Raw genomic sequence first — 14,865 nt, 5'->3', positions numbered from 1 at the left:
TTCATTTTCTTTTTTTTTCCTTTTCTTTTTTAAAATCCTTACCTTCCATCTTGGAACCAAGGCAGAAAAGTGGTAAAGGCTAGGCAATGGGGGTCAAGTGACTTGCCCAGGGTCACACAGCTGGGAAGTGTCTGAGGCCAAATTGGAACCCAGGACCCCCCATTTCTAGGCCTGGCTCTCCATCCATTGAGCCATCCAGCTGCCCCCATCCTTCATTTTCAAAGAGAACCAGGGACTTCTCAAGGGGGATGTCTTGACTTGCCTGCAAACTGGATTTAAGTCAGGTAGAGTTATATAAAGTCAGCTTCACTCTCTCTTCAAAGTCCAGTGGCAGGACAAAAGTCAGGACCATTGGAGGTGGCCAGGGTGCAATGGATGTTGTTGGCATCTTCCATGTCTGACTAAGCTCTAAGCACTCCACAGCACCTGCTTCAGTCACCCCCATGGCCACGGGAACAAATTGTTCCCCTCCGCCCATTCTTCCAGGGGAAGGGCTTCACATGCTTGGGAAGGGCAGCCCCCTAACCTACCAGTGGGCCGGAGGCTACCCTCAACTCCGTTTAGCCCATCCAAGACAGTTTTACTGCAGTGTGACGGGTGTCCACGCTACAGCTTCTTGGAGCCACGGGTGAGAGCTGGGTCAAGGGTGGACACCAAAGGCGGATGAGCAGCCCTGGAAGGGCTCAGCAAGCCCTCCCCCCAGAGGTGCCAGTCCTCTCTGCACCCCCACACCCCAACAGCATGGTATTATGTAGGAACTAACTGGGTTCAGATCTTGTCGTCCCCTTTGTGTTATCTTGGTCAAGAGATTTAACCTTCAGGAGTCTCGCTTCTTCATCTGTAAAATGAGGAGGCTGAGCTGGAGTTCCTTCTAGCTTTAGCTAGACTCCAAGTCAAGGAAATGTGGCCTCAGACACTCACTTAGCTGTGTGATCCTGGGAAAATCACTTCACCCTGTTTGCCTCCATTTCCTCATCTGTAAAATGAGCTGAAGAAGGAAATGGCCAACCACTCTAGTATCTTTGCCAAACAAATTAATTTTAAAAAATACAATTAAGGTTGCAGGATAAACTGAGAGCTTTGTAAAGTACTTTGCAAACCTAAAAGGACTACATAAATGCTAATGATTCCAATTATTTTGATAATCCCATGATAAAAATGAACATAGAGAGTAGACACTATTATTCCATTCATGCAGCTCATATGCTAGGGTTTGTTGTTGTTGTTTTTCTTAATTTATTTTAAGCCCTTACCTTTCATCTTGGAATCAATATTGGCTCCAAGGCAGAAAAGTGGTAAAGGCTAGGCAATGGGGGTTAAGTGACTTGCCCAGGGTCACACAGCTGGGAAGTATCTGAGGTCAAATTTGAACCCAGGCCCTCCCGTCTCTAGGCCTGGCTCTCAATCCACTGAGCCTCCAAGCTGCCTCCATTGTTGTTTTTAAACCAGTAAATAATATATTTTTTGAACTTTCATTCTAAACTACCGGCTCTGCAAACTGATTATATTGTATCCTGGCTAAAAGAAGAGCCCAGAATCTGTTTGGGGGCTTTCCACAGACCGGAATTTTCCTCAGTTGGCCCCAGCTGGGCCCCAGCAGTTTAAGGATTAAACCTTCTGGCCCATGAATCAGCTGCCCTGCTTGTGTGAATTTAAGTCTGGCAGGGTGACAGCCAGAAGGTAAGAGAAGATGCTTCCAGGCGACTGTTTTGTTCCCAACTGATGACATCTCAGCTGCAGCCTTCATCTGGAACCAACTGTAGGACAAGCAGTGACGTGGGCAGCCAGAGCTACAGGCTGTTTCCCCTTTAGCCAGACTCAAAAGGCTGTCTTTGGTTCTATTTTTTTCCATTTAAGCGCTGCCTGCAGGGCATGCATTGAACAAATCCTCAACTTTCCACCTGTATCTCCCAGGGGAAACCTTCCCAACACATCCCGGGTTCAAATCCATTGAAATCAGGAATCAGATGTTCAGAGGGAAAGAAAAGCCCTGCAGAAGCAGCAGGCAGTTGGCTGGGGCTCTCCGAAAGCTCAAAGGGACTCAGCGTTGCCAATTTTAACCCAAAGCACCTGCTAAAATCAGATGGATGCTGTCCACCTTCTGAAGTTCCTGGTTGCCCCCATGGAGCCAGTTCCAGGGCAGGTTTGAGGGTCCCTGCGAGGCTTAAGCACTTCAGAACTATCTCTGGTCCAGGCTTTACTCCTGGGTAGCTTCCTTCTGCTTTAGCAACCTGCTACTGTTTGTGGCAAGCAGGGGGGCTGGGTAGAATTTGGGGTGAATCCAAACTGGCAGCATACTGAGCAGCTGTGGGGGGGGGGCAGAGCAGTAGACTGAGTGCTGAGCCTAGAGTCAAGAAGACTCATCTTCCTGAGTTCAAACCTACCTTTAGACACTTTCTAGCTGTGTGACCCTACCTAAGTCATTTCAGCCTGTTTGGAGTTTCCTCATCAGTCCAATGAGCTGGAGAAAGAAATGGCAAACCACTTCGGTGTCTTTGCCAAGAAAACTCCAAATGAGGTCACTAAGAGGCAGAACCAATTGAGCAACAACAGTTAAAAGGGTGCTAGATGGCTCATTGGATAGGTAGGGTACGGGGCCTGAAATTAGGAAGATTCATCATCCTAAATGTAAATCTGGCCTCAGTGGTCTGATCCCGGGAAAATAATTTAATCCTGTTTGCCTCAGTTTCCTCATCTGTCAAGTGAGCTGGAGAAGGAAATGGCAAACCACTCCAGTATCTGGCATTAGACACTTACAAGCTAGGTGGCCTTGGACAAATTTTGCCTTAGTTTCCCTTTCTGTCAAATGAGCTGGAGAAGGAAATGGCAAACCACTCCAGTATCTGGCATTAGACACTTACAAGCTGGGTGGCCTTGGACAAATTTTGCCTTAGTTTCCCTTTCTGTCAAATGAGCTGGAGAAGGAAATGGCAAACCACTCCAGTATCTGGCATTAGACACTTACAAGCTGGGTGGCCTTGGGCAAATTTTTGCCTTAGTTTCCCTTTCTGTCAAATGAGCTAGAGAAGGAAATGGCAAACCACTCCAGTATCTGGCATTAGACACTTACAAGCTGGGTGGCCTTGGGTAAATTTTTGTCTTAGTTTCCCTATCTGTCAAATGAGCTGGAGAAGGAAATGGCAAACCAGACCAGTATTTTTGCCTAGGAAACCTCAAATGGTTCATGAAGAGCTGGACAAGACTGAATTACAACTAACCAACATCCTTCCAGAGACTGTTACACCTACATTGACTAAGCCATGGGATTTAGAGAGGGAAAGGCCCTTGGAAATGGACCTACGTCAATGTCCTCACTTTTACAACTGATGAGACAAAAGGCCAGAGAGAAATGACTCTCCTAGGGTCATAGGAATTGAGCAGCAGTCAATATGGAACCCAGGTCTTCAGATTGCAGATCTAGGCATTTCCCTTGGAAGGGAACCGCAATGGCCCTCCCTCTACCCCACTGCACCCTGCTGCAGGGGCCAACACAAGAAAGGAGAGGATACAGTATTCTGAGCCATTAAATCACATCATTTCCTGGACCCCAACCCTCGCCAAAGCCCTCATCCATCTTACATTAGCACATGCTTGAAGTTATTAAATTCCACCTTCTGGAAGAAGCCTTCACTGGCTTCCCTGGATCATTTGACCCAGAAGTTTCATTGGATTTCCATCTGAAAGGGACCTCAGAAATCAGCTCCTTCAACCCTGTCATTCCATAGGTGAGAAAGCTAAGACCAAGAAAGGGGAAATGACTCCCCCCTCCCAGCCCCAGCCCTGTCTTTTAGAACCTTCTCTTGCTTGAGCAAACTCCCTTCCCCACAGCTTTCTCTTCCCACAGTCTCCTCCCTACAACAGCTCAGCCTAACTCTTCCCCAGTTCCTAGCCTCCTCTGCCTTCACCCTTCCCACTATGCCCCACGTTGGCAGGACAAAGGCTGCATTTCCCCAAAACACCCCTTTTCCATCATTGGGAACTCAACTGTCTCCTGAAAGCATCCTGTGCCAGCCACCCTCTTCCATGCTGACTTCTCCTTCTGTAATGCTGTCTCTAACCTCACTGCCACCCTCCCACACACAGTGCCAAGGAGTTCATAGACTTCCTGCCCATAAATGTTGGCTGACTGATTTCACTGATTCCGAACTTGATCCACACCAAATAAAATGAGCATTTTCATGCTCGGGGAAGAATAGAAAAGAAACAGTTTTTTAACCTAAGGAGGCACCCACCCACTCCATAAAAACGTTCAGGTGGAGTACTAAAAAGGAAAGCATAAAAGCTCTATTTTTTTTTTTACTGTATTCCTGAGCTTGGCCTAGATTCCAACGAGTTAAGGGACAAAGATGGGCAGGAATGATCTCTTTCATGAGTTTCAATGCTGTTTCTAGCTCCCTGCGAAATATTTCTCTTCTCCTCTCCCAGTGGTATTCATTGTGGGTTTCCCCCAATGTTCTGCACTGGGTTCTCTTCTTTCTCCCTCTATATTATCTCACTTGATGCACTCCTTAGCACTTATGGGTTCAGTGATCATTTCTATGCTGATGATTATCGGGGCTGTATGCTTAGCCACTTTTTGGTTGTGTCTACTCTTCCTGACCGTATTTGGGTTTTTCTTGGCAAAGATATTGGAGTGGTCTGCCATTTCCTTCTCCAGTTATTTTACAGAAAAGAATCTTAAGCAAGCACTGTAAGCGACTTGCCCAAGTTCACACAGCAAATAAGTGTCTGAGGCTGGAACTGAACTCATGAAGATGAGTTTTCCTGACTCCAGACCTGGCACTCCATTGACTATACCAACCAAATGTCCCACACATACCTCTTTACCTATCTAAATCTATTAAAGTCCTTTTCTTATTTCCAAGACCCAACTCTGGTGCCGCTTTCTCCCCAAAGGCTTCTCTGAACTCTATGCCTCACATGAATTTGAATTCTCTATACTCAGATTTCTCAAAGTACTTTTCCTGAGTCTCTCCTATGCATTTCTTGCTCAATCTTCCTTTTTGTTCATCCTTTGTTGTGAAAAAGATCAATGATATCATAAAGGTGATATCTTGACATGAGTAAATTGGAGTCAAGTGAAGCAGAGTGGCACAAAATTTGGAGGCTAACCCTCTCTTCCAGAGTCACAAAAATGCCTCCCCTTTAGGACACAATTATACAGCTACCACTGTGGCCCACCTGGTATACCTCTTCCCCCTTCTTGCTCCACTTCAACTCATATGACTCTTCCTTCAAGACTGGGTCTCTGTCTTGGACTTAGCAGATGCTCTTGCAACCCACCTATTCTCTTTTTCATGCTCCCACTCCTTTCTCCTCCCTGCTCTCTTCTTCCATACTCTCTATTCAGGTTATAGCTACTCTGCACATCTGGTATGCCTTCACTCCCTTCTTGACCCATTCAACCCTTCCCGTCTTCTTTCCAGACCATGACAGCTGCTGCTACTAATAGCTTCTTATTCCCTGCCTCCCTCCCCCCCTTCCCTCCTTGTGGTTACCTTGATTCTTTCTTGTTTTTGTATCTTGTCTTACCAGCAAATCTAATTAACCAATTTAGTTCTGCTGCTGCAGAAGGCCAAGTAATACAAGAAAACAGAGCAAGTGGCCTTCCTTGCTCCCTCTGCAGATGCCCAAGAGACCTCTGAATACCCCACTAAGCATGAGAAGCCTATGAGGTCCAGAGAGATTGATGCAAAATTCTTGTTGAAATGCAAATAATGGGGCCTTGCTGACTGCTTCTTCTCAGTCTCCTCTGCTTGATCATCATCCATATCCTAGCCCCTAACTGTGGATGTACCCTCAAGCTGTCACAAGCCCTCTCCTAGCATTCTCTCACTTGGGGATCTTGAAAGTTCCCATGGGTTCAATTATCATCTCTATACAGATGGCTCCCAGAACTATATATTCCTGAGCTCCAATCCTGCATCACCAACTGTCTATTGGTTATTTAGAATCAAATTCCCAAAGGCATCTCAAATTCAACACATCTAGATCAGAGCTCATTATCTTTTCCCCCTACTGAATTTCTCTATTTCTTTTATTTTTTTAAGCCCTTACCTTCTGTCTTAGAATTGATACTAAGTATTCATTCTAAGGCAGAAGAGTGGTAAGGGCTACGCAATTAGGGTTAAGTGACTTACCCAGGGTCACATAGCTAGGAAGTGTCTGAGGCCACATTTGAACCCAGGGCCTCCTGTTCTTAAGGCTTAAGACTATCCACCAAGCCAGCCAATTGCCCCTCTATGTCTTTTAAGGGTGCCACCATCATTTTATTGATCCATATTGGCAATCTCATATGTCATCCCTGACTTCTACTCCTCTTTGCTCCATATATCCAATCAACTGCCAAATTTCATATAATTTCTAGCCCAACAATGTCTCTTGCATCCATCCCTTTCTCTCTACTTACCTAACCATCACTTTTGTTCAAGTAGATCTTCATCAGCTCTCACCTGTATTACTGAAAGTCTCCTACTAGTGAAGTGAGGAGAACCAGAACATTGTACACAGTGAAAAATCAACAGTCGACGACTTAGCTATTCTCAGCAATAAAGACCTAGAACAATTCTGAAGAACTCATGATGGAAAATGCTATCCATCTCCAGAGACAGAACTGATAAAGTCTGAGTGCAGACTAAAGCACTTGCTTTTTTTTTCAACATGGCTAAAATGTTTTGCATGATATCACGTGTATAAATGAGGTCACATTGCTTGCTTTCTCAATGGGCAAGAGGAAAGATAGATTTGAGGGAGAGAGCTTGGAACTCAAATTTTTTTAAATTAAAAAAAATTTTGTTTAAAAAAAGGAAAGAAAAAGTCTTCTACCATACCTCAAGCCTCTCCCCTCTGCAATCCATTCTCCACATAGCTGCCAAATTGGTATTCCTGGAATACCCACATGTTATTCTCTTCCTCAGTTACTTAGTAGCTCTAAGATCAAATACTGTTTGGCATTTAAAACCTTTTATAGCCAGACTCCAGCCTTATTTATATTTCCCTTCTGCTGAAGGGGCAATTCTTGGTCAAGGAGGATGGGCTTGCTTTTCCTAAGGCTCTATCCCATGTTAGCTAAAATAGACTAAAAGATATCAAAACCATCCTTGAGATGAAGTTCTTTTCAGAAAAAGACTTACATGGAAAAACTTACATGAACTGATGCAAAGTGATGTGAGCAGAACCAGGAGAATGTTGTACACAGCAAAAGCAATACCATACAATGATCAACTTAGCCATTCTCAACAATACAAAGATCCAAAACAATTCGGAAGAATTTATGATGAAAAAAGCTATCCACCTCCAGAGAAAGAACTGAGAGAGTCTGAATGATGATTGAAGCAAATAATTTTTTAACTTTATTTGTGTGGGGGGGGTTGTTTTCTTTTACAATACAACTAATTTGAAAATCTGTTTTGCAAGACTGCACATGTATAACCTATACCAAATTGCTTGACTTCTCAATAGGGGGGAAGGGAGAGAATTTGGAACTCAAAATTTGAAAAAAAAAAACAAATGTTAAAATTGTTTTTACATGTAATTGAAAAAAAATTTTTTAAAAGATTAAATTAAAAATTTTTTAAGTATTTAAAATATATGTTTTTAAAAGATTAAGAAAAAGTTGGAGTTGCCAGGAGACTAAGGCTTGAATTATTGACATAGATTCCTGGTGGTCTAAGTACAAAAGCCAGTACAGTCAGAAGCTCTTCCTTTTGCAACTTTTTATCACCATAGTGAATGCTGAGTCAAGGAAGCTTTGACCAACTGATTCAATGCTGTAACCTTGCTGAATATCCTTTCTATGCTATGACTAAGTACATTTCCTTTTGTTAGTTATTAGATGGTCTATGGATATCTCATGTTATTCCAGTCCCCAAACTGAACCATCAGGGCAACCTCAATTAGGTCTGACCTTTATAAACTCTTTGTAGACTGGCTGATTTGGCTTCTTATTGTCCCACAGTCAGCATTCCTTATTCAGTCCCAGTTGTTCCCCAGGTTGGCCCCTGTGCTCGGAATGCACATACTTCTTATCATTGCCTCTTTAAATCCCCAATTTCCTTTCCAGCTCAGCTCAAGCATCACTTTCTATGTGATGCCCTTCCTGATCTCCTTAGCTACTAGTGACCACCCTCCCACATAAATACTCCACCTTCTATCTGCCCCCAAATACCCTGAATTTATTTTGTGTACAATTATATATATATATGTATATATATACACACATATATATAGATATAGATATATAAACATTCCTTTCTCCAGTCATTATATAGGCTGCTTCAGTACAGATGTTTAATTTTTGTCTTCTGGATCCCCAGGGCCAAGTAGAGTGCCTGCTACTTATAGGCCCATGGATATATTATCTCATTTGTTTGGTACAGGAATTATTTTGAAAATGAGGAAACTGAGGTCCATAGATGTTAAGAGTAGGGAGAATATTCAGGTCTGAAAATCAAGGCTCATTTTTTAAACCCTTATCTCCTATTCAGATTCTAAAATATTGATTCTAAGGCAGAAGAGTGGTAGGGGTTAGGCAATAGAGGGTCAAGTGACTTTCCCAAGGTCACATAACTAGGAAATTGTTTGAGGTCCTATTTGAACCCAGAACCTCCCGTCTCTATACGTGGCTCTCAATCCATCGAGCCACCCAGATGTCCCCTGGAAATAAAGTCTTATACTTTGAGATGGTTTGAGTAAGTTCAGATCTTGGAGTAATTCCATACAGGCAGCAACAGCATTCATTGCTAGGCATTTCCTCTGGATGATTTTGCCTCTCATTAACTCAGATTTCATTCTTTTTACCTACTTACCAGTAATAACCCAGCAACCTCAATTCCTGCCTTCAATTTCTTTTGATACAATAAAGCTTCACTGGATTTCCCTCATGGCTTCTGGGCTGAGAGTTTGATATTTTAGGTGTTGAAAAAAAATTTTTTTCTCTCCCTACCTTCTTTTCACTCTAGCTATAGAAATCACCTGACTGAAAATTACAGGAAAGGGAATCATCTTCACACATGAAAGGAAATGTTCAGGAAGCCAGGAATACCAGCCAGAGCTTAATTACAGTCTTTTACCAAGGAATCTCTGTGCAAAAATTTAAATTACTGCTCAACCTCACTTTTGTGATGAAATGTTTGGAAACAAAATAATGGGTCAGGTTTCAGCATTTCAGACAGGAGGTGACAGCTGTTTCTGTTATTTAAGAATAAAAAGTCCCAGAATTCTATGGGTTTTGGTCTAGTAGGAATGCAGATTTGCCCAGGTACCCAGACCTATCATATCCTGTATTTGTCCCAGGAACGTCATAAGTGTCTCTATCACCCATCATAGATAGACCCTGATTGTTCAAAGAAACCTTCTTGTACCAATGAGAAGAGGGAGTTCACATCACCCACTGTGTGACCACTGGATGGAACCAAGGGAGGGTGTGGGCAGAGAAAGATACACAGTTAAAGTGATATCCCCATTAGAGGTCATCAAGCCTAGCCAGAAAGGAAGTCACGTGTGCCACAGCCAGGAAACAGGATTGGATAGGAAGCTCCAAAGGATAATATTTTTGTGTGTGTCATGGACCCCTTTGGCAGTCCAGTGAACCCTATAGATCCAATTGTTTTTTATGGTAGCTATCTTTTTTTTTTTAATCCTTACCTTCTGTCTTAGTATCATTTCTAAAGCAGAAGAGCAGTAAGGGATAGACAATCAGGGTTAAGTGACTTTCCCAGGGTCATACAGCTAATTAGTATCTGAGGCTAGATTTGAATCCAGGTCTTTCCAACTCCAGGCTGGAATTTTATTCAGTGTGCTACTTACCCCCCCCATAATGTTTTTAAATGCAAAAATAAAGTACAAAGAATTATAAATGAAGCCAATTATGTCAAAATACAGTTACTTAAATATTTTTTAAATCAGTTTATAGATCCTAGGTTAAGAAACCCTGCTCTAGGAGCATCCCAATTTTAACTAAATTTTCTTGCTAGCTAGAGGCTCTGTGTGAAGCTGAACTAGTAACTCAATTGTTTCTAAATTGATGAAGATATACTAGTAAAATTGATTCTTGAGGCAAAACCCTTACCACCCTATTCTTTTGTTTTTCAACTATGTTTGACTGTGACCATGGTTGGGGGTTTTCTGTTTGCCATTTCCTTTTCCAGCTCATTTGACAGATGAGGAAACTGAGACAAACAAGAGTTAAGTGACTTGCCCAGGTCACCCAGCTAGTAAATGTCTGAGGCTGGATTTGATCTCAGGAAGAAGAGACTTCCTGACTCCAGGCCCAGCACTGTTAACACCTAGTTGCCTTCATTTATGTTCTCTCTATTTAAATACTCAGTAGTCATGATTCATAATGGGTCAATAGGATTCTAAGCAAAAAGGTACCCTATAGAGATAACTTAGCCTAACCCCTACCATTTTTTCCAAATCCTTACTTTCATTAAGTATTAGATCTAGGCAACTGGAATAAATTGACTTGCCCAAGGTTAAATAGCTAGGAAGTGTTCAAGGTCATATTTGAACCCAGGACCTACTGTGTTTATCAACTCCTTTCATTTTCCAAACATTTTATTGAAAGTTCATTTCCTTCTTTCATTGGAGAAGTGGGGGGTTGTGGGCATGGAATACTGCACATACTGTCAAATTCAGTGGATGAGTTGGTTAGTTTTGTTGAACTGATTTCTTTTTTTCTCTTTTCATTTTTTAAAAACCCTTACCTTCCATCTTAGAATCAATACTGTATATTGGTTCCAAGACAGAAAAGTAGTAAGGGCTAGGCAATGGGGGTCAAGTGACTTGCCCAGGGTCACACAGCTGGGAAGTGTCTGAGGTCAGATTTGAACCAGGACCTCCCATCTCTGGGCCTGGCTCTCAATCCACTGAGCCACTCAGCTGCTGCCTCATATTTTGTTACAAGAAATGATCTTATGGGTTGGATATATTTGGAAATGGAGATGGTTAGTTTTGTCGAACTAATTTATTTTTGTATTTTGTTACAAGAATTAACTCGATGGTAGAAGATATTTGGAAATGGAGGTGATATAAAAATAAACAATATAAATACAAAATTTTAAACAATCAAGATCTCATTTAGGTAGGCTCTGGAATGGAAACTGTTAATAATTGATCAAGTTAATCTGAAGAGTTCCCTGTTGCCCTGGGAGTTCTTTCAGATTTATTTTTCTAAAAACTGGCACAGGTGAACATACAAAGATCTTACGGGGAAGACAAACACTGAACAGTGACTGGAATTAAATACATGATAAATAGACTTGTAAGTACAAGCAAGGTATATCTTATAAAAACTATTGTTGAAGCACCATCTTCAATAAGATCATTTAAAGGACAAATATATTTTAAAAGAAGCTTTTTTTATTTGGACAAATTTTTATTTTTATTTTATTTATTTTATTTTATTTGGACAAAGAGCTTTGAGCTCTTGGCTTAGTTCCTTTTCAAGCCTGGCCCAACTTAAAAGGAAGGAAATCAGCAATTATTGAACTCCCACTATGTAACCAGGGACTGTATTAAGCACTTTACAAATATCAACTCATCTCATCCTCACGACAGCCCTAGGAGAGAAGTACTATTATTATCATCCCATTCTATAGTTGAGGAAACTGTGGCAAACAGAGATCAAGTGACTTGCCCAGGATCACACAACAAAGATACTAAGAGTGGTTTGTCATTTCCTTCTCCAGCTCATTTTACAGATGAGGAAACTGAGGTAAACAAGGGTAAGTGATTTGCCCAGGCTCACACAACTGGTATCTGGGGCTAAATTTGAACTCAGGTCTTCTTACTCCAGGTCCAAGTTTCTATCCACTGTGTCACCTAGTTGCCTCTTCTTAAGCAAGATGGCTTCAATATAGGCATAAGAGAGTACATAGGGAGCACTGGAGTCCTACAGATTATCCCTGGCTTTTTAGAAGGGTGTCCTGGGGCTGGGCTGTGGCAGTAGGTGGTGTGGTGGATAGAGTACCTAGCCTCGAGTCAGGAATACCTAAGTTCAAATCCAGATTTAGACACTTACTGGCTGTGTGACCCTGGCCAAGTCATTTCACCCTGTGAAATGGAGAGCTGGAGAAGGAAATGGCAAACCACTCCAATATCTTTTGCCAATTCCCCAAATGGGGTCACAAAGAGTCAGACACAACTGAAATGTCTGAACGACAACAAACCCAGGGTTAAGGGCATGACGATATTCCTATAGAAGTAGTGACAATGGCAGCATCAGCTTATACTCATCCTCCTGAACATTTTGCAGATTACACACATGGTCCTCTTGATTCTCACAATAACCCTGTGAGGTAGATCCATTTTACAAATGAGGAAACAGAGGTCTCAGAGGTTGGATGACTCATCCAAAATCACAAAGTCAAGATATCCTGGCTCAGTTAAAAGGGTATAAAAATAGGAAACAGAGGACCTGGGTTCTGATCCTGCTACTGTCTGTGTGACCTTAGGCAAATATCTGGACCTCATTACTCTTAACTTTAAAAGGATGAGGTTGGACTAAATGACTCCTAAGTTTTCTTCTACATTAAATTCAGGCCTTACCCCCATTGTTATAGTTGTTTGACACTAACTATGTCAGTATTTTCTAACAATTTTCTTCCTCCTCCCTCCCTTCCTCTCTCTCTTCTTTCTTCCTCTCTTTCCCTCTTTCTTCCTTTCTTTCTCTTTTCCTCTTTTTCTTTCTTTTCCTTCCTTCCTTCCTTCCTTCCTTCCTTCCTTCCTTCCTTCCTTCCTTCCTTCCTTCCTTCCTTCCTTCCTTCCTTCCTTCCTTCCTTCCTTCCTTCTTTCCTTCCATAAAACCTTTACCTTTAGGCTTAGAATTAGTATTAGTTCTAAGGTAGAAGAGAAATAAGGGCTAGGCAATGGGGGTTAAGTGACTTGGCCAGGGTCATATAGTTATAACAGTTTGCTATATAAGTTGTAATCTTCTGCTTTGGTATCATGGAAAAATGATAAGACATACCAAAATGACTTTCCTCTGGATAGTAAGACAGATCAGGGTTTTTGAGGTTGCTCTCATAGAGAAGCAAGTCTTTGTATGCCAAGCCCTATCACACGCAGTACAGTGGGAAAGATACTAGCTCTGGACTCAGAGGCTTTGCATTCAAATCCCATTTCAGATGCCCACTATTTATGCAACTTCAGGCAAATAAACAAACCTGTTTTCCTTGTCTATAAAATAGGCGGCTTGGGCTGGACAGCTCCGGATGTTTCTCTGGGCTCAAAAGTTATGATCCTATGATCTTCTCCGAGCTAGAAGCTGATTGCCCCCGCCCCCCCCCACCCCGTGGACAATATCCCTGAGCAAGGGAAAAGGTGAAAATGGGGGGTCTAGGAATCAAGTAGACTTCAAGATAAAAGATACCTACCGGTAAATACTAGGCTGGCATTTTCAAGCTCTTCTTGTGGGACCTTGAAACTGAAAGACTCATTGTAGAAAGGATCGATTGTTCCTCTCATAAAGGAAGTCTTCTTGGATTTCACCAGTTTGAGTCCATGAACCAGCTGGATCTTCACAAAGGGGTCTGGGGAGAGAGGTACAGAGGCACCGCATGTCAAAGTTATTGGGGGCCTTGGTGATCTGTTAGCCCAAATTCTCTCATTTTATAGAGGAGGAAAGGAGAAATAAGTGTCCAAGATAATAATGGCAAAGCACTCAGCACAGTGGTGCTTAATAATTGTTGTTCGGTCATTTCAGTCATGTCCTACTCTTCGTGATTCCATTTGGGTTTTTTTTTTTTTGCAAAGATACTGCATTGCTTTGCCATTTCCTTCTCCAATCCATTTTACAGATGAAGAAACTGCGGCAAACAGAGCTTAGTTATTTCCCTTCTTGGCAATATTTAGTATTGGTTCTAAGACAGAAGATAAGGGTTTTGATTTTTAAAAAAAGAACTGTGGATTTAGGGATAGAGGAAAGGGGTTTAAATTTAAGTAGCATCAATTCTTCCACAGTTTCCTGGTGCCACGGAAAGAATATTAGATGGGGAAATCAGAGGACCAGGACTCAAACAAACCCCAGTTCTCTTATTTGTTATCTGTGTCTTCAAGTAAATTATTTAACTTCCCGGGGCTTAGTTTCTTCACCTAAAAAGAGAAGAGATTGGACTAGATGGCTTCTAAGGTCCCTCCCAACTCCAAATCTAAGATTCTATAAGTGACTTCTGAGATTCAGTTCATAAAATTATAAAATGGAGATCATAAAACTCATGCATCCTATCCTAATGGGATTGTTGGTAAGGATCACAGAATTAAAGGAGATAGTTCATAAATTCTAAAGCACTACATAGACATAAATCATCATCATCATCATTATTAATGATAATGATAGATCTATAAACTAGGAAGATCTAAATAAATTCTGATAATGGTAATGATGATGATGTTTATTGTTCACATTTCCTGGGTTGATCTGCTGTCATTATTCCTAAATTGCAAGAATAATATTTTGAGACATAAATCCACAAGCATTTATAAAGTACCTACTATGTTCTAGGCATTTATAGCTAGGTGGCTCAGTGGATAGCATGCCAGACCTAGAGTCAGGAAGACTCATCTTCCTGAGTTCAAATCTCACCTCAGAACCTGCTTGTTGTGTAACCCTAAACAAATCACTTCACTCTGTTGGGCTGGCAAACAACCCCAGGATCTCAGTTAAGAAAACTCCAAATGGGATCACCAAGAAGTGAATATAACTGAAATGATGCTAGTTGATGGAGGTACAAATACAAGGAAATAAACAATTGCTATTCCTTTAGAAGGTGAATCTACAAAATTATATGGGGATCAGAGCCAGAGTGCTATGTCCCTGTTTCTGTGACCCTGGATAAGTTGTTTAACAACTGCTTGTCTTAGTTT

The 14,865-nt window shown here is 41.7% G+C and overlaps 1 protein-coding gene across 2 annotated transcripts in view; it reads right to left on the bottom strand.

Annotated features, from left to right (window-relative positions):
- SYT17 (synaptotagmin 17) overlaps positions 1-14,865 on the bottom strand; it is an 83,763-nt gene that overhangs the window by 22,538 nt on the left and 46,360 nt on the right. For both annotated transcript variants that reach the window (XM_056806578.1, XM_056806579.1), the window contains exon 7: positions 13,377-13,532. In XM_056806578.1, the coding sequence (XP_056662556.1) occupies positions 13,377-13,532 (156 nt within the window). The remainder of the gene's footprint in view (positions 1-13,376; positions 13,533-14,865) is intronic.

The sequence above is a fragment of the Monodelphis domestica genome, chromosome 7, assembly GCF_027887165.1.
Source record: "Monodelphis domestica isolate mMonDom1 chromosome 7, mMonDom1.pri, whole genome shotgun sequence".
Classification (NCBI taxonomy): domain Eukaryota; kingdom Metazoa; phylum Chordata; class Mammalia; order Didelphimorphia; family Didelphidae; genus Monodelphis; species Monodelphis domestica.
The sequence above is the reverse complement of the archived record's forward strand: the minus strand, read 5'-3'. Positions and strand labels throughout refer to the sequence as shown.